This window comes from Mytilus edulis, chromosome 7 (assembly GCF_963676685.1).
Source record: "Mytilus edulis chromosome 7, xbMytEdul2.2, whole genome shotgun sequence".
Classification (NCBI taxonomy): domain Eukaryota; kingdom Metazoa; phylum Mollusca; class Bivalvia; order Mytilida; family Mytilidae; genus Mytilus; species Mytilus edulis.
Window position 1 is genome coordinate 16,901,143 of NC_092350.1, and position 24,198 is coordinate 16,925,340.

Below are 24,198 nucleotides of genomic sequence, written 5' to 3' on the forward strand. Positions count from 1 at the left end.
CAATGATCAAAACAAGTGTTTGTCAAACTGCTATATAACCAGTGTATTTTTTCTAATTAAACGGTTGGTTCAAATTTTTTTGAAATTTTTATATTTTTGTCAAAGGTTCAAAGTAAATACTTTATCAAAATTTTAAGAAAATTAAACGAGCCAAATTAATTTTAGTAAAGGTGTTAGGTACCACCTTAAATAGTATAAACTGATACATACAAAGAAAAGTTTATTTTCATGTATTCCTCTATTTCTTGAAGAGTATAATGCAGAATTGCAACATACATATAAATAGATTTATTGGATGTGAAAAATTAAATAAAGCACCTAAAACATATTTATTCAGATTGCTGGTTACAATTATCATGATCTTATACATACTGCAGCAATTAATTACACTTATTACTTTGTCATTATCAAAGTAATCTATGTCTTCAAATTCTATGAACTTGTAAATATCAATGGAAGACTTCAAAACTTTTCTTATGATTGTCACTCATTTCATTTCTTCTTTAACCATATAAAATGCAAATGAAAATCATACAAAAATTGAAATCTAAGATTGACTTAGAAATATATTTGAATACAAAATACATTCGTACAAAATATCAACAGAAATTAGGGGGGGAAAATGCTGAGATTTAAGTCTAAACACTGTATTACCCCTGTATATGAGTTCATACAATCAGTTTCTAGATTGACACACAAAGGGAAAATGCTATAAAGATAATGAACATTAAAATGATTCATTTACATGTATGGTATTCAATATACATACCTGATATTTACAATGGTGACAAAACTGGGGACTGGCAGCAAGATCATTTTTCCACAATAGAAAAATGTTGCAGCAGGTGAAAAAGCAATATTGAGACAATAAATAATCATTATCTAAGACATACTTTAAAGACAAAAAGAAATTGTAAGCTTAAGTTTATGAATTGACATTTAAATTTTCTTCACCAACTTCCAGTTCTGTCACATATTGATATCTAATATATACATGTATGCTGCTCAACCTACAGTGATTTTATGAACAAAACTTATGACAATAGTAATATTTATGCATTTTCTCTTTTTCTTTTTATGAAAATTACCCAACGAAATAACTTGATTATGGCATAAAAAATGGTTTAAATGACAACAGTTACTGACTATGTCTTTAAACAATCTGACATGTTATATATAATCCAAAACAATAATATTAAATATTCTAAATTGCTTAAACCCTAGGAAATAAATATGAAAAATAGACAATCTAAAAATACTCTCAAATACAAAATACATATTTCCTTTAAAATCAGTCACTCTGTAAATGTCTTGCAATACATAACAGTCATTAATTGTAAGTTTTTAAATGTCTTGCAATACATAACAGTCATTAATTGTAAGTTTTTAAATGTCTTGCAATACATAACAGTCAATAATTGTAAGTTTTTAAATGTCTTGCAATACATAACAGTCAATAATTGTAAGTTTTTTTGGTTACTGTAGACAAATCCATCTTAACAAGTTTGGTTTCTGATAAAAGATAGATTTTAAAACAAATCATTTACATATATTATCTACTAGCTAGTACTATTTTCATTGTCCGTAAATCGTACATGTGTAAAAGGGAAAACCCCTTTTCTTCCATTGATTTCTCCCTCCCACTGGCCATTGGAATTCATTTTAGTCACAAGTACTATATCTCCTTTCTGAAAAGACATACATCAATACATTATAAAATATCGTTAAGGAATATAATAATTTGCAGAGATGCTGTGAACAACTTAAACACTGATATGCTTGACAACTCTTAAGAAAAGTGTGTCATTCAGACTTGACACATTTTAAATTGCACTGACTGCTGATCTTAGAGTTGTTTATGCTGAGATTAATATGACTGCAGTTGGAGGGGTACTTTAATGGCAGTTAGTATAGCACATTCAATGTCAAACAATCATAAAAGAATGATTTATTTTGGTGTCAGCCATGGCTCCATGTTGAAAATGTACTTTTACCTATAATTGTTATTTTTTTTTTAATACATCATGACTTGGATTGAAAGTTTCTTTCCTTGGCACTCATACCACATCTTTTTATTTATATGCATGAAGATTCATAACTGTGTCAGCTAAATAGACTTTATTTCTTTTTTCAAATTAAAGAGAAGTTTTTTTTAACATGGGATTGTTGATAGCACTGAAACCATGTCTATCAGTTCTTTGCTTCTCCAGAAATCAAGAGAACTATAAAATCAACAACCCTCTCAACAGCTTTAATCAGATTAATAAATGTACATTGTTACAATGTCTCCTGCTGAACATATTTCATCAGTCCAAGCATAATAGCTTTTCATAATATTGTATGAATAATGTAGCCTTGAGGTCACTAACTGTTGTTTTTCATATAAGTTTAATTTCAAAGGGTCATAACTCTAATGATAATCTGTTGACACAGAGATATATCTTGTGTTTTGTAATTTTGTACCTTACCACAAGTTTGTATTCATATAAATGTTTTCTGTATTCTTACCTCAAGTTTTAATTGTGTTTTATCATATAAATTTGGTATTCTTTGTTGAATCACTTGAGCTCTAGCAGGTAAAGTTATCTATAAAGAAAATAATACATTTAAAATTCTTTTAGCTGTTACACAAGTGAGAGGTAAAACTAGCTATAAAACCAGGTTTAATCCACCATTTCTACATAAGAAAATGCCTGTACCAAGTCAGGAATATGACAGTTGTTTTCTATTCCTTTGATGTGATTGAGCTTTTGATTTTGCCATTTGATTAGGGACTTTTCGTTTTGAATTTTCCTCAGAGTTCAGTACTTTTGTGATTTTACCTGTTAGCCACAAGGAAATTGATTCTTCCTGAATAAACCAGCTGTCATATTTGTTAAATACTTACAAAACAAGAACAAGTGGTTCTCTGTTTTTGAATATCTCCTATAAGCAACTGATCAGAATAATAATAATATATATATATATATACGTAATATAGCAATAATTAGACCTCTTATATATATATATCTCTCAAAATATGGAAGAAATCTGTAGGTTTCAAAATAAATTGAAGTGTTGAAAAAACTTTCAAAGGCTGAGAAATTTTTATGTTGTTATAAGCAAATATGACAAATACAGCTGGACTTTATACAATTAAAATATTAAAAAGATATTTTCTGAACACATTTGATTTTTAATCATAAATAAAAGCAGAATAAAATCACACAAAGGTAGAATAAAACAAAAAATAACTTACATCTTTGATGGATGGTTTTTGAGGATCTATATAACCTGGAGGCTCTGATATCGGCCGCTGACTAGGTATTGGAGGGTTGTTAGGATCAAACTGAAAAATAAACAATAAAAATATAATAGTGAATAAAAGGCTATGGTGATTACTGTAATACTACAACTTCATGTCACCAACATAAGGTTAAAAAGTATACATGTCAATTCTAGAGAAAGAGAGAAGGAATCTAAGAACCATTGTATACCAGTAGCTGAAAGGAGTAGGTCCGGTAAGGACCGATTTTGGCCTCAAATTTCAGGTTCATCTGACGAAAGATTTTGACCACTTTTTTAACACTTAAGTGTCTATTTTATTTGAATCAAATAGTTTATGTGAAAGATTTTCATTCATTTAGTCATTAAAAACTATCCGATTCAAGCTCAAATATGAAAAATCTACCAAATATGCCGAAAAATGTCACTTTTCAGATGGTTTTTGTCAAAAATGAAAGTGGCCGCATCCGTGTTCATCCTCAACCTTTATATATGTTATTTATTATCATAAAATACAACTTACATTTCAATATAAAGGATGAACACAAATGCGGCCACTTTTGTTTTACACGAAAACCGTCTAAAATTTAACTAAAAAGCTAGAATTGTGAAGATTTCAGTAATTTGGCCTGACTTAATGGTGCAAGTATCCGATATATGTGCATTGTATTGTCAAAAACAGCCCATATTTATGTAGCAGAAGCATTCTTCTGTGTAATAAATGACTAAAAGTTTAAATTTTAACAATTTTGTAAAACTGCTATATTTTGGGGCCGAAAAGGGGTCTTACTGGACCTACTCATTTTAACATAAAGAACTGAAAAAAAATCTCTAATAAGATTTAGAAGAATTTTTTTTTTAATTTTTGACTGGAGGATCCTTTTGACAGCTTCAATCTCAAATATGGCATGAACTACAACAGATATGCATAAAACTAATGCATCTGTTTTCCAAAATTTTGTCCAAACAGAAATCTTTTCCCTTTTTGTCATTTCATTTAACATCCTGGTCAACAAAAGTTTTTTGAAATACCATCTTGTTTCTACAATTTAAGAATCACATTCAATAACACTATCCATAAGAAAATTATTTCAGATAGAATCATATTCAAGCAATACAGCATCAAATTGCCATGATTTTAAAAGGCTGCTGGAAAATATCAATTCTATACAATAAATCCAAATTCCAAAGTAGACTTTATTCGAAAAGTAGCTGTTAATGGTGATGACAGAACAGTACCAACATTGGAAAATATCAGTCCCTGAAGGTCTTTTTTTCGTCATAATTGTCAAAATGCCATAAATAAAAGAATAGTTATTTTTTTAATAAAAGCATCTCAGCTATATAATAAGAAATTCTTATCAAGTAGTTAAACAGCAAGTTTTGACATGCATAATTTTCATATTTGATCAATTCAAGCATGAAATAAGCTGCAGAAATGCAGTTTGGTAAACTGTTAGATGTCATTAAAGATACCTAATATCATGTTATACAACATAAAATAGACCTGCTAGTAAGTGGCTACCAAAAGATTACAAGTATTTATCTCTATTATTGCTTTACAATTGTTCAGCAGTATGTAGCTAAAGCCTGTTTACTTAAAAACATATTTTACCTGTTGAAATAAGACTGAGGTATGATCCTGAATATAATATGACAAATTACTAAATCTTTTTTTCACTCAAACTGGTATGAAATTTAATGGCTAAAGACGCTTTCTAGTAATAGTAATATGTGCCTTATATAAGCTATATTCAGTTGCCTATTTCATAAAAATATCATCACATGAATTTTGTTAACTTATATAATTGAATGGCATAAATGATATGATGTGGTTCATAAGTGTTTCTAGTTTTATATAACAATTAGACCGTTGGTTTTCCTGTTTGAACGGTTTTACACTAGTAATTTTTTAGGTCCTTTATAGCTTGCTGTTCATTGTGAGCCAAGGCTCTGTGGTGAGGACCTTACTTTGACATATTAATTGTTTACTTTTATAAATTGTGAATTGAATGGAGAGTTGTCTCATTGGCACTAATACAACATCTATTTATATCTATATATAAAGTACATAACACTTTTAAAACTGTTTTAATACTCAAGATTTAGAATTCCATCTATAAAAGATACTTAACAAGTCAGAATGCATGTTAGAGAGAGTTGTCTCTTTGGCACTCATACCACATACATGTATTCTTATACTGAACATGAAATCTGAATTTCTTAGTTTACAATCTGCTGAGAAAAAACTGGCATTAATAGTAAACGTTGATCACATCATGGAACAGGTTACAAAAGAATGGCATTAGCATCTTGGTTCTTAGAAACCAATATGAAGATTATGTGATTTTTTTCCAGCTAAAGACAGCATTTGCATCCATAACCTTTTTCTCAGAAAAAGAAAATATGAAACAGATTCAAGAGAAATATAAATTACATGACATTGGTCATTTTTACAGGACAAGTACTTCATAAAAGCTTTATGTGAGTGGTCCTCAATTTTTGTTTATCAATTTTAAGTGTACATTATTTCAAAGTGTCTGTCAAACTTTTATCCACTGGTGTTCCCAGGTCATATATTTTTTTCTGATTGACAGAAAGGTTTGAAATTTATAAGTGTTGTGAGTTGCATTGCTGCAAAGGTACAAGTGAATGTTTTTTATCACCTTGATTATTACATTTATATGGCTAATTACTCATACACTCTCAGTACTTGTGTATAGATTAGCTTTTAAACTTAAACTAATCCCCTCAACTATAATGAAAGTGGTCTGGTTTACCAATGGCATTCTATAATAGCCAGGCAACATGCACATTACCCATCTATTTACTTTAATTTTCGTTTTATTTCAGGGAAGCATGAAATTATAAAGGTAAAACCCCACAATCTATTTGTTTCAATTTAGGATTTCACCTAGTACTTAAAATTGAGTAGAATGTCCTGATTAACCATATTTTGGTCCCTTCACCTTCTATGTACTAAAGAAATATTAGCCCAACTTTTCCCCCTAACGCAGTTACGATATGTATTTCTTGTTTGTATACTAACCTTAGTTACATAAGGAACAGGTATTTGTCCTACATCCCCATGACTGTTACGACAGGTCCACCATTCCTTTTCATCTTTAGATATAAGTTCTAACACATCACCTTTTTTAAATGGTAAATCTTCAGGGTCCTTACCAGTAAAATCAAACTTGGCTACATATTTAGCTCTTTTAGCCTAAAAAATGGACATTAAGGCAATGTAATTTTTGTTTCAAATATACAGTTGAACTATTTTGTCAAAGTAATGAGACATGAGTATATACAATTTATTGCTATACAGTAAAACCTGTACAAACCAAACCTCTTCAGGATTTTATCAGGTTCATAATGCATACAATTTGATATGACAGTGCTTAAGAACATGTCTGGGGTATACAGGTTTTTGGTTTATGTAGGATTCAGTTCAGCCAGGTTTAACTGTATTTCTAAAATCTGTTACACATATATCATTGTCTATTATGTCTATTCAGCTTTTCTTGATATCGCAAAAACTAATCTCAAATGTTGGTCTTGTTATTGCGAACCCTATCTTAGTTTTCCATAGATTCACCTGCAAGTTACCTGTCCATTTAAACTTTTGTAAGTCCTATTGTCCCATCTAACAAATACAACAGGTATTGTTCTCTGTGTAGTTTATTCACTGGGACCTTTAAATTTCTTCTAGGAGAAATATATCACTCATTGATTAATTTACCTGACCAAAAAATTATCTTCTTTTTTATTGAAATACTTCTAATAACTCACATAAACTGTATGCAATATTGTATTTATTCAATATTATCATTAATATATTTTCAATCTGTTCAATATAAAATCTGGTTTAATACTAAAAAGTTTATTTCAGACACATTTTTTAGTATTTTCCAATGAATTTACATGTTTTTGTTGTTGTTCATTTATAGACTTATGTTTATGAAGACCTTAATTTAAAAATAATAATATTCAATTTTTTATTTATCAAACACACAAAAATATTGAATATTTGATCAGAAATCAACTTTTAATTTTTGAATCAGTATTACAAATGTAATATTGAACACATTAAAAACGAGTTACTCCAGGTACCGAATAAATACAACACCACATGCAGTTTTGTGAGTCCTTACTTAGTATTGGTATAAGTATTTTTTCTTCATTGACAGTTCAATTTTTTACTCAGGTATAGATTAATCAATGAGTGATATATTTCTCCTAGAAGAAATTTAAAGGTCTGAGTGAATAAACTACACAGAGAACAATACCTGTTGTATTTGTTAGATGGGACAATAGAACTGCCAAAAGTTTAAATGGACAGGTAACTTGCAGGTGAATCTATGGAAAACTATAATAGGGTTCGCAATAAAATCGCAATTATTTGTAAAACCACAGAACACTTGGAATTGAATATGGAAAATACCCTATCCAATATGATCTTCATACAGCTTGTGACCAATACAACATTGTTAATACAGGCAAATTCTGCAAGTAGTGTTTCCATAACTACCTGAATTACTTCATAACTCAAATACATACAATCTCACTAATATTACAATTTAACTCATTACTGATTTATTGTAAGTTATTTGAAGTCAAGTGGCAAAAAAACTATATTTAATCGGAATAAACTGTTATCACACAGATATGTCTCGCCTTTTTTTGTAATTTTGAATATGCAAATGTTGAAATCAAAATAGCAATATTTTAACATCTTACACAAGTTATGCAAATATTCAAAGCCAATGAACCATGACTGAGTTACATGGCTAAACAATCTCCATGTAAATGAGATGTGCCAATGCTAATACAACTGCATACCAAATACCATTGACTTATTATAAGTCGTTCCCAAACCTAAATACAAACATTCACTTGTAAACTATGTAAAAGTTTCGAAGTCAATGAACCATGAAGAGGGGGTGGGGCTATATAATCTCCATGAAAACAATACCAGGTACTTGCAAATAAATTTGCATACCAAATATCATTGACTAAACATTAGCAGTGCATCTTAAACTGATCTAATCACAAACTAATTCATGTAAACTAAGATAAGTTTCAAAATCACTAGACTGTGACCGAGAAGCGATGCCAAATATTCTCCATGGAAATGAGATGTGCCAATGCTTATACAACTGAATACCAGTTAACATTGGCCTACCACTAATGGCTCCCTTTGAACTAACCTAATCACAAATTAATACATGATAACTTAGAAAAAATTTCAAAGTCAATAGACCATGACTAAGGGGGCGGAGCCAAATTATCTCCACGGAAATGAGATATACCAATGCTTATACAACTGCATACCAAATATCATTGACCTACCACTTGTGGTTCCCCATAAACTGACCTAATCACAAACTAATACATGTAAAATAGGCAAAAGTTTTGAAGTCAATAGACCATGACTGAGGGGGCAGGGCCAAATAATCTCCATGGAAATGAGATGTGACAATGCTTATACAACTGCATACCAAATATGATTTACCTATCACTTGTGGTTCACCATAAACTAGACCTAATCACAAACTTATACATTGTTGAAGCCGTAGCCTATGCCAGAAACAGCATACCTATGTCTCACTTTTTGACTCCTTCAAGGCAAGTCAATATACTATTGTCGATCACAGCACAACTTTACAACACAAACTGGTACATGTTTAATACAGTAATGTCACTTTTTCAGTTTTACTTTGCTATCTTCATCATGTTCATGATCATCAAAAATCCAGGAAATATTAATTTGTTTGTCAATGACATTTTTAATTGTTCGAAGTTTTCAATATTGCATTGTTTACTGTTCTTATACATATTTACCTTTCTTTGAGAAATTTCACTCATTTTTCATTCAATTTATATTCCATTAATTTTACTGAAATCAAGACATGGCAGAAGAACACAAACTTTAAAAGAGCAATTTCTATAAAATTGCCCTCATAATGAAATATGAATATCTGTAAATGATATAGGACTATTGACAAAAACAAATAGGCCTTTCCAACAAGAAAATTTGTTTTCATTTTAATTGTCTATAAAGAAGATAAAAAAAGTGTGTGTTTTTTTACAGTACTTTAAATAAAGAAAAAAAATTGTGTAAGATATCAAAGATCATATAAATTGTTTTAAGTTAATTGTTTCTTTATCTAAAGCCTGACTTCTAATAACTGCATATACTGAAATATAATTTCTTACATCTTTAATATATAATTTTAAGTTTTGCCCCATTCTCTACATGTTATAGTTCAAGATTACAACTGAAAACAACAACTTTAAAAAAAAACTTCAAATGTTAATTTTTTTCCTTGTAGCCGGAAAAGGTTATCACTATAAATAATATGTTTACAGTTGCACCCTGATGCATGGCAGCCAAGAAAATCTATCTTAATTAATCAATATTCATCCAGTTATGTAACAGACATGCTATATTTTCAATAAAAATAGCTTGTGAAATTAATAAATCACTTTTATTGGCCTAAAATCTGAGGTTTCACAAGCACCACTTTAATTAAAGCTTTTATTTCCTGGTATCTTTCCTTCCCTGTCCAGTCTATTTATAACTAAGGGTTAACCTTTGGACTATTCTATTACATATATAAGCGTTTCAATATTTTCAAAATGGTACAATCAGTACCTTGTAAATCAGACTCACTAATTTAGAAGTTGTTCATCTTACAAATTTCTAGCAATTAACAGAAATAACATCATGAATACAAGGATGTGGTATAAGTGCCAATGATACAACTCTCTATCCAAGTCACAATGTGTAAAAAAATAAACCGTTATAGGTCGAAGTACTGCCTTCAACACAGAGCCTTGGCTCACATTGAACAGCAAGCTATAAAGGGCCCCAAAAATGTCTAGTGTAATACAATTCAAACAGGAAAACAAATGTTATAAGCCCAGCCCCAGAAATGAATACTTTTGTGCATGTAATTGTTCAAGCCTGTAGAACAAGTCCAGTCAAGAAAAATGTGTTTATAATTCTTATTCAATGAAGGTCTCAAGGGAAATAAGTTTTGTACTAACAGTATTATCCTCTACATATAAATAAATAGTTTTTGTCACAATTACATATAAGTTATATAAGATATATATGGATTTATCAACAATCACATCACAAAGGTATTCCATATAGAGAGATGCACTAACTGCTATATCCTGTTTCATTGTTGTTGTCTGGGAATAAAATAAACTGTTCACACAAAAATATGTCCCATCTGTCTGCATAAAATTCAGAAAAAGACCATCTGATGTACAGCATCATTGCTAATTGATTAAAAGTTGCTGTACCAACTAGTGGGAAAGGCCTGGACAAGGTGGACAAACTGAGAGATGTACAGACATCAATGTAGCCCGACAGAATATATTGTTGTCTATTGCAAGTAGATCCTATCAAACTAACGTAAGCAGAAAACTTACCATTGAAAATTGTTAGTTAATTGAAAGTCACTGGACCATGATCTAGAAGACTGGCCTTGACATAGTGGTCCAACTGATATGTACTGATAGAAATGCAACTTCATACAAAAATATCATTGATCTGTCACACATAGTTCTTATTAACTGACATAAGTAAAAAACTTAACATTGAAAATTGTTAATTAATTTCAAAGTCACTGGACCATGGCCTAGGGAATGGGATGTAAAAAACACTTATCAAACTAATTCTACAATCCACAAACCATGTACAAGTGGTTTAACATACAAATTTGATAAGTCAGAGGAAAAAGTTTTATTACACATATACTTGAATGCAAAAAAAAAGAGGAATTAAAGGAATTAAAGGTCATCAAATGTGTCATCACTTAACATTCCAGAAACATTATTACATGTATTGTTAGTTTACATGTTCACAATGTGTATGTATAATTGGGAAAAAAAGAGGGTGTGTAAAAATAAATGACATAATATCACAACACAGTCAAAAGATCAGCACTTTTATTGCTGTTTTTTCTTGTCTGTCACAGTGGGGCCTTCAATGTGGAATTCACACCTCACCACAATTCAATGATTGTTTGAATGGAATTATTTGGTGGATGTCATCCATACTTTATCTTTGTATTGAAGAACACAGCTGCAGGATAATACATGTATCAACAAGTTCAGTTTTGCTCATTGTTGAAAGCCTACAGAGAACTATAGTTGCTAACTTCTATGTCATTTGTTCTCTTGTGGAGAGTTGTCTCATTGGCAATTATACCACATCTTTTTATTTTTAAATTATATCTATAAAAGAACTCTAAAATATACTGCCATCAATTGCCTGACAAATTGACGATCTCTCTCCAAAATAAGGAAACACTTCGTAAATATGGACAACTACTTGGCTGGAAACTATATACATGTATAAGGCGGCACACATTTTGGATGAACTACATATCATTCAATAAACAAGCAATCAGATTAAATATGTAACAATTCAATAAACAAATGTTAGAATTGATTTTGTAACAATTCAGTAAACAAATAATATGATGGACTATGTAACAATTCAACATGTTCAATTCAAACAAAAAAGCGAGTTATATCAAGAATATTCAATAATTGCCCAAAACTGTTGAATTAAGAGCATGAATATTTTTAAATGAGTGTATGGTATTTGAACTCACCAATCTACTCCAGTCAACCATTATTTGTCTGTGACAATCATGATGACATTCATAGTTTGATTTTAATAATGGTAAACAGGCACTGTATGTCAAATAAAACAATTCCCTTAACTTAATATAGGAAAAATATTCCAAGTTTTTCCAAATAAAAATTCCCCTACAAGTATATACATGTGACCCAATGCAATTAATTTCATGTGAAATTCAATATTGAGGAAGACCCCCTTTCCTTCCTGGTCATTATATTCAAATGTCAAATAAATACTTGTATTCCATTCTCAATTTTATTGTACATATAGACACAATTTCTTTATAAAAATAAGGAGATGTCATATGATTGCCAATGAGACAACTTATCACTAGAGTTTAATTGAAGTGGATTCTTTTTATTTTTCTGTCTAGATATAAATAAAAGGAAATGTAAGGTTTACACCAATGAGATAGTACTAACCCAATGATGAAAATATACAAACGACATCTATAAGGCCACCTAGACTTCAACACTAGACAGAAATCTATACATTATGCCAGACTTTATATTATTCTGAGTCTAAAAGTCAGGAAAAAAATAAACAGAAATAATCAACTAACATATCTGCAATGAAATAACCTGCAAATTGCTATTAAAAAAACTAATTTACTTTCATCAATTTATTTTATTCAGCTTCAATTAATTTTATCATTAGATTCATTGTTTGTGCCCATTCAAATCTTGGATGGTGGATAGATGTGCGTTAAGCAAATTTAATTAAATTTAGTTTTGGTAAATTCATTTTCCCAAAATACTCAAGAATCACCTCTTAAGGTGGTACCCAACACCTTCACTAAAATTAATTTGGCTCGTTTAATTTTCATAAAACTTTGACGAAGTATTCAATTTCAATGGTATGATACTAAACCCCTAACGGGAAGGATTGTGCCTGATGTTCATATGATGAAATCATAATCTTTCAGTCAGTTTAATTGAAGTCTGGAGCTGGCATGTCAGTTAACTGCTAGTAGCTATATATATAGTCTGTTGTTATTTATGTATTATTGTCATTTTGTTTATTTTCTTTGGTTACATCTTCTGACATCAGACTCGGATTTCTCTTGAACTGAATTTTAATGTGCGTATTGTTATGCGTTTACTTTACTACATTGGTTAGAGGTATAGGGGGAGGGTTGAGATCTCACAAACATGTTTAACCCCGCCGCATTTTTGCGCCTGTCCCAAGTCAGGAGCCTCTGGCCTTTGTTAGTCTTGTATTATTTTAATTTTAGTTTCTTGTGTACAATTTGGAAATTAGTATGGCGTTCATTATCACTGGACTAGTATATATTTGTTTAGGGGCCAGCTGAAGGACGCCTCCGGGTGCGGGAATTTCTCGCTACATTGAAGACCTGTTGGTGACCCTCTGCTGTTGTTTTTTTTTTTTTTTTTTTTTATTTGGTCGGGTTGTTGTCTCTTTGACACATTCCCCATTTCCATTCTCAATTTTATAATTTGACTCTTTGATAAAAATATAAAAATTTCAAAAAATTTGAACCAACCGTTTTATTAGAAAAATTGCACTGGTTATATAGCAGTTTGACAAATGCTAATTTTGAACATTGAGAAGCTTAATATTGCATTTACAACGCAACGTAATTAAAATGTTTAGCTGATTTTACAGAGTTATTTTGCTGTAGTGTTAGGTACCACCTAAATCACATTGCAAAAATTTCGGATTTTATTAACAGAAAATACGATATAAGACAAACTAAAAGATTTTAAGGAGAGCTAATAAGTTTGTACCCGACTTTCATAATTTGTAAAGTCCATGTTATACTGAATTGAATCCCCATAAGTATTCTGGTTGATTATGAATGGGTACTATGTAAAAGTAATTCTTATAATGACATTTTCGATGAAATTTGTCTCCTTTATAATATATTTTTGTCTTGCGTAGATACATTTGTAAGTTATTATTTTTTTGGAAAGCCTCATTAATCGTTTGTACATGTACCAGTAAAAAGAATAATAAATATGTGCACCATGACATTAGATACTCAAACATCTATGATTGTCTCTGATTTAAAAGGAGGTGCAGATATAAAACCTGGACAAATAAATGCCAAAAAAATAGAGTGAACAGATGAATAAACATAAACAATCACAAATTACTTGCACTTCAATAAAAGTATTAATTCACATGTAAGACAAGGGGGATAGTAAGTATATTGTTAAAGATAGGCACTTGAGATACTTATGGAGAGCCATTGGTGTCATTATATTGTACAAATAATGGAGATTGATAGGACATAATATTGTTATATAAACTATTTGGAAGGTAGAGAAGTTTTTTATATCTATTATAGCTAATTTCCCAAGGTATGTAGTTTAACACTTTGGTTGGCTTGCTTGCTTTATATAACAGTTTGATCAAGCATTATAATTCAGTTTTACACTTCTAGTCAATAGATATGTTGGGCATCAGTTTGTATAATGCAATTGGATGCTTAAGCAAACTTAAGGAAGCAAACAAACTAAACCTTTAAACTACATGCATTAGAAAAATAGCTGTAATAATTCTTTATTTCATTGATAAGATTTATAGATATATTTTAGAGTTGTTTCCCATACTATTTACAGGTACAATAATTTCCCTTTCTATTTATAGTTTTTACTTCCTTGTTCAGTTGTGCACATATATTTAGAAGGTTTGTATTACATGTAATTCTAAAAAACATTTTTTTGATTATCAATGATCTTTTAACAAGAGGGTGTTTCTCAGCTATAATATCATCAGAGGACGACAGCCTTAGGATGTGAAGCTGGCAGAAAAACATCCTAGAGTTTGAAAGACCTTTGATATTCTGTTTATCACTATCTTGCATATAACTTTGTTGTTGTTTACATTGACAAAGGCATGTGTGACTTTTTGTTTCCAGTAGAAAAAAGGAAAATTTTAAACGAAAAATATATTTAAGTTATATATGGCGAAAAGAAATAATAAAGTGGCGAAAGAGGTGGCAAAAAAAATATTTGACCCAGGGGAAACACTTATAGAACTTAAGCCTGTCCTAGTAGTCATATTAGTATATTATATCCAGATTTAAGTTATATATGGCAAAAAGAAATAATAAAGTGGCGAAAAATAAATTGTTTTGGCGAAAGAGATAGCCAAAAAAATAAATGACCCAGGGGAAACACTGATACTACTTATTAAAGCCTGTCCTAGTAGTCATATTAGTATATTATATCCAGTATTGACTTTGACATTGCAGACAGACATTTTACTTTTTTTTGTAACATACCCACTGGCAGTGGGCAAGAATCAAACATCATCAATATTCTTTAGGTATATTCCAGAGGCTGATTAAGAGGGGGTCCAGCCCCTCCCCTTTTTTTGGAAAAATTTGGTTGATTATTATGGGAATTGCTGAAGCAGGACCTGAGCAGGCCTCCTCTTATGCAGTCAGTGGGCCCCCACTTTTGTAATTTTCTGGATCCGCCTCTGGATTTACAGACATGAAATGTTTGTGACCTTCACCTTGCAAAAATACATTCAAACTTTATTTTGGACACACCTTAAGTCAGCAACCAGGTGCTCCGCAGGGCGCAGCTTTATACGACCGCAGAGGTCGAACCCTGAACAGTTGGAGCAAGTATGGACAAAACATTCAAGCGTGATACAGCTCTGAATTTGGATTGTGATCAAATTTTTGACATAACATGGTTTTATTTACACAAAACAAATGTCAAGATTTTACAAATCAATTAAAGATTTCTTCTTATTTAAATCTAAAATTAAATAGTTGACACAGCATAGGTTTCTGACACAGAATGAATGTGGTCTAATGAACTTAAAAGTTTTTTTTTTGCCTTTGAGCAATTCACTATGCTGTTGAATATTAATCCTCTCAAAAAAATGTTTGAAGAAATTTTCTTTTTATTTATGAAATCTGAAATGAGAAAAATTTAAACCCCACCCCCTTTTTTCACATCCCCGTTTCCCTTTTTCCAAAACTGATATCAATTCAAATTTCTAATGGAGTTTGCAACAATAACTACTCTTTTAAATACATCATAAAATATTAAAATGTAAAATAAAGTGCTTGTTATCACTGAATGGTAAAGATTGGTTGGTAGTAAAAGTGAATATACATTGTTTATTGTATAAAACAATAAAAAAAACTTCATCAGTAACATTTTATATTGGCAAATTTCCAATGAAGTTATTTACATAAAGTTATTGGCAAATAAAAATAGAAAATGACATCATAGTCATGTCTGGCAAATTTCCAACATACATTATCTAAAACATTTTAGATAAGATAAGGAAAAAAAGCTTCATCAGCAACAATTTATATTGGCAAATTTCCAATGAAGTTATTTACATAAAGTTATTGGCAAATAAAAATAGAAAATGACATCATAGTCATGTCTGGCAAATTTCCAACATATATTATCAACTACTATTCTATACAAAGAAAGATAACTCCAATTGAAAATTAATTGCTATTGCACAATATTGTGCAATTAGATATTTCTTGCTATTGTGCAATACTGTGCAATTGAAAATTTCTTGCTATTGCACAATACTTGATATGGAATCCTGATTTGGACCAACTTGAAAACTGGGCCAATAATCAAAAATCAAAGTACATATTTAGATAAAGCATATCAAATAAGCCCAAGAATTTAATTTTTGTTAAAATCAAACTTAATTTAATTTTGGACCCTTTGGACCTTAATGTAGACCAATTTGAAAACTGGACCAAAAATTAAGAATCTACATACACAGTTAGATTTGGTATATCAAAGAACCCATTTATTCAATTTTTGATGAAATCAAACAAAGTTTAATTTTGGACCCCCATTTGGACCAACTTGAATACTAGGCCAATAATTAACCAGGTGCTCCGCAGGGCGCAGCTTTATACGACCGCAGAGGTCGAACCCTGAACAGTTGGGGCAAGTATGGACAAAACATTCAAGCATGATACAGCTCTGAATTTGGATTGTGATCAAATTTTTGACATTACATGGTTTTTTTTTACACAAAACAAATGCCAAGATTTTACAAATCAATTAAAGATTTCTTCTTCAAACTTTTTAAATCTAAAATTAAATAGTTGACACAGCATAGGTTTCTGACACAGAATGAATGTGGTCTAATGAACTTAAAAGGTTTTTTTTGCCTTTGAGCAAATCACTATGCTGTTGAATATTAATCCTCTCAAAAAAATGTTTGAAGAAATTTTCTTTTTATTTATGAAATCTGAAATGAGAAAAATTTAACCCCCCCCCCTTTTTTTTCACATCCCCGTTTCCCTTTTTCAAAACTGATATCAATTCAAATTTCTAATGGAGTTTGCAACAATAACTACTCATTTAAATACATCATAAAATATTAAGATGTAAAAAAACTGCTTGTTATCACTGAATGGTAAAGATTATTTAAATTTATCAGTTGGTAGTAAAAAGTGTATATACATTGTATATTGTATATAACAAAGATTTAAGTTGATTCTGGACAAAGAAAGATAACTCCAATTAAAAAAAATTCTTGCTATTGCACAAATAGGATATTTCTTGCTTACTATTCTGGACAAAGAAAGATAACTCTAATTAAAAAAAAATTTGCTATTTCACAATATTGTGCAATTAGATATTTCTTGCCATTGCACAATACTGTGCAATTGAAAAGACTTGCTATTGCACAATACTTAATATAATAATTTTAGATCCTGATTTGGACCAACTTGAAAACTGGGCCCATAATCAAAAATCTAAGTACATGTTTAGATTCAGCATATCAAAGAGGCCCAAGAATTCAATTTTTGTTAAAATCAAACTTAGTTTAATTTTGGACCCTTTGGACTTTAATGTAGAATTTGAAATTTGAAAACAGGACCAAAAATGAAGAATCTACATACACAGTTAGATTTGGCATATCAAAGAACCCCAAGGATTCAATTTTTGATGAAATCAAACAAAGTTTAATTTTGGACCCTTTGGACCTTAATGTAGACCAATTTGAAAACTGGACCAAAAAAACTTCAATAATCAAGAATCTAAGTACATTTTTAGATTCAACATATCAAAGAACCCAACCGATTCATTTTTTGTCAAAATCAAACTAAGTTTAATTTTGGACCCTTTGGACCTTAATGTAGACCAATTTGAAAATGGGACCAAAAGTTGAGAATCTACATATACAGTTAGATTTGGCATATCAAAGAACCCCAATTATTCAATTTTGATTAAATCAAACAAAGTTTAATTTTGGACCCTTTGGGCCCCTTTTTCCTAAACTGTTGGGACCAAAACTCCCAAAATCAATACCAACCTTCCTTTTATGGTCATAAGCCTTGTGTTTAAATATCATAGATTTGTATTTACTTATACTAACATTATAGTGCGAAAACCAAGAAAAATGCTTATTTGGGTCCCTTTTTGGCCCCTAATTCCTAATCTGTTGGGTCCTAAACTCCCAAAATAAATACCAACCTTCCTTTTGTGGTCATAAACATTGTGTTTAAATTTCATAGATTTCCATTTACTTAACCTAAGGTTATTGTGCAAAAACCAAGAAAAATGCTTATTTGGGCCCTTTATTGGCCCCTTATTCCTAAACTATTGAAACCAAAACTCCAAAAATCAATCCCAATCTTTCTTTTGTGGTCATAAACCTTGTGTCAAAATTTCATAGATTTCTATTAACTTAAACTAAAGTTATGGTGCGAAAACCAAGAAAATGCTTATTTGGGCCCTTTTTGGCCCCTTATTCCTAAAATGTTGGGACCAAAACTCCCAAAATCAATACCAACCTTCCTTTTATGGTCATAAACCTTGTGTTAAAATTTCATAGATTTCTATTCACTTTTACTAAAGTTAGAGTGCGAAAACTAAAAGTATTCGGACGCCGGACGACGACGACGACGACGACGACGACGACGCAGACGCCAACGTGATAGCAATATACGACGAAAATTTTTTCAAAATTTGCGGTCGTATAAAAATCTAAGTACATTTTTAAATTCAGCATATCAAAGAACCCCAAGGATTCAATTTTTGTTAAAATCAAACTAAGTTTAATTTTGGACCCTTTGGACCTTAATGTAGACCAATTTGAAAACGGGACCAAAAATTAAGAATCTACATACATAGTTAGATTCGGCATATCAAAGAATACCAATTATTCAATTTTTGATGAAATCACACAAAGTTCAATTTTGGACCCTTTGGGCCCCTTATTCCTAAACTGTTAGGACCAAAACTCCCAAAATCAAACCCAACCTTCCTTTTATGGTCATAAACCTTGTGTTAAAATTTCATAGATTTCTATTTACTTATACTAAAGTTATTGTGCGAAAACCAAGAATAATGCTTATTTGGGCTCTTTTTTGGCCCTTAATTCCTAAACTGTTGGAACCAAAACCCCCAAAATCAATCCCAACCTTCCTTTTGTGGTCATAAACCTTGTGTCAAAATTTCATAGATTTCTATTTACTTATACTAAAGTTATTGTGCGAAAACCAAGAATAATGCTTATTTGGGCCCTTTTTTGGCCCTTAATTCCTAAACTGTTGGAACCAAAACCCCCAAAATCAATCCCAACCTTCCTTTTGTGGTCATAAACCTTGTGTCAAAATTTCATAGATTTCTATTCACTTAAACTAAAGTTATAGTGCGAAAACCAAGAAAATGCTTATTTGGGCCCTTTTTGGCCCCTAATTCCTAAAATGTTGGGACCAAAACTTCCAAAATCAATACCAACCTTCCTTTTGTGGTCATAAACCTTGTGTTAAAATTTCATAGATTTCCATTCACTTTTACTAAAGTTAGAGTGCGAAAACTAAAAGTATTCGGACGACGGACGACGACGACGACGCCGACGCCAACGTGATAGCAATATACGACGAAAATTTTTTCAAATTTTGCGGTCGTATAAAAATAGAACCAAGTGTCATTAATATACTATACCGCTATCAAAAAGTTCATAGTCGAATTCAGAACATAACTCTGTATATTTGAATAATAGGATATTTTTGTTATATGGAGGATTGGGTGTTGATGGCAGATCTTTGATTGTTTCTGTACAATTTCTTTACAACTTTCATCTTAAAATTAAGAGCTTGGCATTGTATAGAAGCCTGTCTTCTGTTCAAAAACTATGTGTTACTTTCTAGAAGATATAACCTTTTTGACTGTTTTTGTTTTTTTCTCCTTGACAAATGAATTTTGATAATAGAATAAGTATCATAAAGCCATTATCCTACAAGTCAATCAAACATTATGATATAGACTTGATAGATAGATTCCTTTATTTTTCCTGACCTTCATAGTATAATCAACAACCTTGAAGGAAAATAATTCATGAAAACTGAATATTCATGAAATTTTGAGGTCATAAGATGATATCTTCATATTTTTATATTTAAGGAATAAAGCACTTTTTTTTTACATTTCTGGTTGTATCTTATATCATGTAATGGTAAATCATAACTCTATCAATACAAATATACCTACCGGTTTTATTAATGATGTTGTGTCTAAATAATGTGTTTTATAAAAGTTTAATAAACTAGGTATATCTGAGAACTCCTGGTCTCCAATTCTAAACCTTGTTATTCCAGCAGGATTTGTTATCTTGTTAATGATATAATGACTTATTTTATTTTCTTCCCTGAAAAGAAAAAGAACACTATTATTATATACAATGTACATTTTAATGTTAAAAGGGCTAAACTTTAAAAAGTATCTGCAACGAGTATGTTTGTTTAAAGTATACATAAAGGCTTCAATATCTAGCATCTGAAATCTTAAAGGAAACCAAGCATTTTCAATGATTCTTTTCCATAGAAATAGAGGTCTGTTTAAACAGATTTAGCATTATGGAACATAAATTCTGAATAAGGAAGTTGTAGTGAGATCTTATCTTTTGCTTCATCTTGTGTTGACCGGATCACTGCGTCTTGGAAAATCACAATATAAGCTGTTTTTTGCTTTTGTTTCTGCCAAGTACTAAATATGTGAAGTGATTTTGCATCTAATAAAAATATCATATATGTATTCGTTTTTTACAAGTTTTTTTAATTTGCAACAATTCAACACTGTGTATCATCAATAAAGTGGATATAGGTACTAACCCAGGGGGAGTGATCGATTTTGACCTGACACGGTAACGAAAATCTTTGTTTTGTTTTATCAACATTCAGCGTACATTTCTCAACATCTGAAATTACTGCTCAAAATTAATTTTAGCAACGATCTGTTCCTATTTACAAGACAACTTTTATATTCTAATATGAATAATAAAATTTTACATTCGCAAATAGCTGTGAATGTCAACATCAACTTTTAATTTGGATACAGTTGTCAACAAATTTACATGTTTTATCTGAGTGAAAGCTAATACAGGGCAAAAGTAATAGTTACCAATCATAAACCTACCTGTACTTACTCATTCCATGAAACATTTTTGGTAATACACAAGTGTGAAAATAATGTTTGTGTGTATGCAGGGGCGTAGCAGCCGGTACGGCAGGTACGGCACTCGCCGTACCAATAATGTTCGTTGGTACGGCATGCCGTACCTAAAATTTATATAAAAAATATAAAATAATAAGGGTTTTCAACGGAAATAAAGAAAATAAAGATTTTACAGAAAAAAATCATGATAGAAAGGTCCATGTAGAAGTCATAGCAATATACGGTATACATTCATAAGCAAAGTTCGAAAACTTGTATACGTAGTATATACGATAACGAATAATTGCCCTGTATTAATCAAAGTACGGATTTTTTTACTTACAAAAGATTTTAATTGACCATGCATATGGTCTTGAACAGTCATAGTGCTATCAATAGCATGTTACTGCCTTCTACAATTGTTCTGATTTAAACACAAATGGCATGGAAGAATCAAAGTTAGAACTCTCAAATGGAGAAACAAACGTTGTGCGGCAAGCATGGAATTTTGTGCGACTGGCATACAAATATATTAAAGTTTAGCAAGCTATAAAACCAGTTTTAGTCCAGCATTTTCTACTTTAGAAAATACCTGTACCAAGTCAGGAATATGAAAGTTGTTATTCATTCGTTTGATGTGTTTGAGCTCTTGACTTTACCATTTGATAACGGTATTTTCGTTTTGAATGTTCCTGGGCGGGGTTCGGTATTTTTGCTATTTTAGTTTTTTGCAACAAAAATATTGTCAGTTACTCTGTATGCATGCACCATAAAGTTTAAGTAATCATGACTAAAATATAAACGAGTTGTCCCAATTTTATTGCGTGCCGATCTATCCGCTACAGAGACAAATAAACGATCTGCACATTGTTAAAATGCACATTCTGCTTCTAGGCACCATGACGATCGGAATATAATCCAACTTCAACAACACCATACAGTAACACATTTTACTGTTTTATCAATAGTCATGTTTTGGTAATATCTATTTGACGTGGTTCGGTACTTATACGTCCCGCCATTGTGAATGTGTGATATCATTTGTGCTATGGTAAATTTTTGTGATCGCGTCTTTCATATTTGCTAATGTACGTTGTATATACGGCTTTTTGTTTTCCTTCAAGATTTTAAGAAGTGTTTGCAAAGAATGTTGCATTTTGAACAAAACATACGAAAAAAACTGAATGCGATTTTCACTTGTAATTTAACACATTTTTTATTGGAAAATAACGAATTTTGTTCTTCATTTAACAGTTATAGTGTGAATTTTATATATAATAAACTAAATGTTCAAAAGTTCCGTGCGACACTTGGTTGTATATTATTTCTCGTAATTTTGGAGTTTTACATTCTACAAATCTGCAACCTACTGTGTAATATCGAAAAAAAAACTAAAAGTATTTAGCGTTCCGTGACGCTAAAATCTGAAAGCAAGTGTTACGAAAATTCGCCATGGATATAAATCTAGCATTCACATAGACGTGCCAACCTTTGCATGATCCTTAGAAATAAAGTACATAATGATAGACCAGTCCTAGTCACAGTGATTTTTTTAGATTTTAGTCACTGAAGCCCCAAGTCTGATCTTCGACGGTTTACAAACACGTTTAATGCTATTAAAAAATGCTATTCCATTATATTCCCTGAACTCTCTGCATCTAACTGTTATGTATTTTTTCCCCGGTTACCAACCTTTCCTCCTGAAATACCTGGGTTTTTTTTTCTTTAAAACATATCATATTAAAAAAAAACATGTACATATATACATGTCATATGCATATAATTACAGAAATACATTACTAAGGGATTCGAATCAGTATTTCCCTTCATATATTAATCAGTCTCCCTGTAAAAAAAGGCAAATAACTGCAAATAAAAAGTTGATTTTTTTTGTCTGATCTTTCCTATATGATATGTACCGGGTTGATGTGTGTCTAGGACTTTGTCAAGACTGTCTCACCCAATTACAATCCTAACCATGAAATACCATATATTCCAAATGGCTTTGAATCTGCTAAAAATTGTTGAACTTGTTTAAACACAAGTAGATTTTCCTCTTGACTGAGGTTATTTTGCCAAACAGGAATGTTTTATATTGTATATGGGAACGGAATAGTTTCTATTGTACGTTTTCGGACAAGGGAGTACACTCGAGAAGACAATGCTTACTGCTTTCGATTCTACCACAAGTACAGTTTTAAATTTCTTCAAGATTTCTCTTAATACATGTTCGTTTAGATTACTGCAATCCATCCGAAGTCTGGCATGAAGTATTCAGTGTCCTTTCCTTTCTCCATATAAATAATAATTTGGTATTTTACTTACATTTTGATTAAGGTAACGTTTAAGTGTAAACTTAGATGGGACCAAATCTGATATCGTCCAGAAAAGCATTTCAGGATCGAATGACTGACGTAAGAAAATATTTCTGATACAATGCTGTTCTACACTTTATATGTTGTGTGTCATTCGTTCCTCTTGTGTCATACTTATGAATATTAAACAGTTGTGAGGGATAATATCGCTTAAATAATCAGGGGTCTTATTGTGAAACATTTCATGTTTTTTACGTCTTTCTGATAGTAACTCCCATCCTGTTTCATTGTATAATTTGTTTATGGGTGATAGCTTAGTACCGCCAGTAACTAGCATAGCCGCTTCAAGTTGCATATTTTCTAGTTTATCACTTTTGATATGAGCCAAAGTGGTTGACTGGTCTAGCGCGCCGATCATAGTGCAACGTAATTTGGTACCACGATATCTCAGTTCGAATTCTGGTGAGGGAAAAACAAAAATTTGCTGACGCAAATTTACAGCTCTAACATTGTTGGGTTGATGTTTAGAATATTTAAATAC

General features: G+C 30.9%; 2 protein-coding genes across 5 annotated transcripts in view; both read right to left on the reverse strand.

Moving 5' to 3' along the window:
• LOC139480884 (trifunctional purine biosynthetic protein adenosine-3-like) overlaps positions 1–24,198 on the reverse strand; it is a 483,263-nt gene that overhangs the window by 165,261 nt on the left and 293,804 nt on the right. The gene's annotated exons all lie outside the window — the stretch shown is intronic.
• LOC139480864 (adapter molecule Crk-like) overlaps positions 1–24,198 on the reverse strand; it is a 41,703-nt gene that overhangs the window by 2,774 nt on the left and 14,731 nt on the right. For 2 of the 4 annotated variants that reach the window (XM_071263789.1, XM_071263788.1), the window contains exons 3-8: positions 20,401–20,557; positions 6,314–6,487; positions 4,880–4,906; positions 3,239–3,328; positions 2,509–2,586; positions 185–1,688 (exon numbers count right to left, since the gene is read on the reverse strand). In XM_071263789.1, the coding sequence (XP_071119890.1) occupies positions 1,560–1,688; positions 2,509–2,586; positions 3,239–3,328; positions 4,880–4,906; positions 6,314–6,487; positions 20,401–20,557 (655 nt within the window). In that variant the 3' untranslated portion in view covers positions 185–1,559. The remainder of the gene's footprint in view (positions 1–184; positions 1,689–2,508; positions 2,587–3,238; positions 3,329–4,879; positions 4,907–6,313; positions 6,488–20,400; positions 20,558–24,198) is intronic. The other 2 variants (XM_071263791.1, XM_071263790.1) reach the window with 1 other exon arrangement.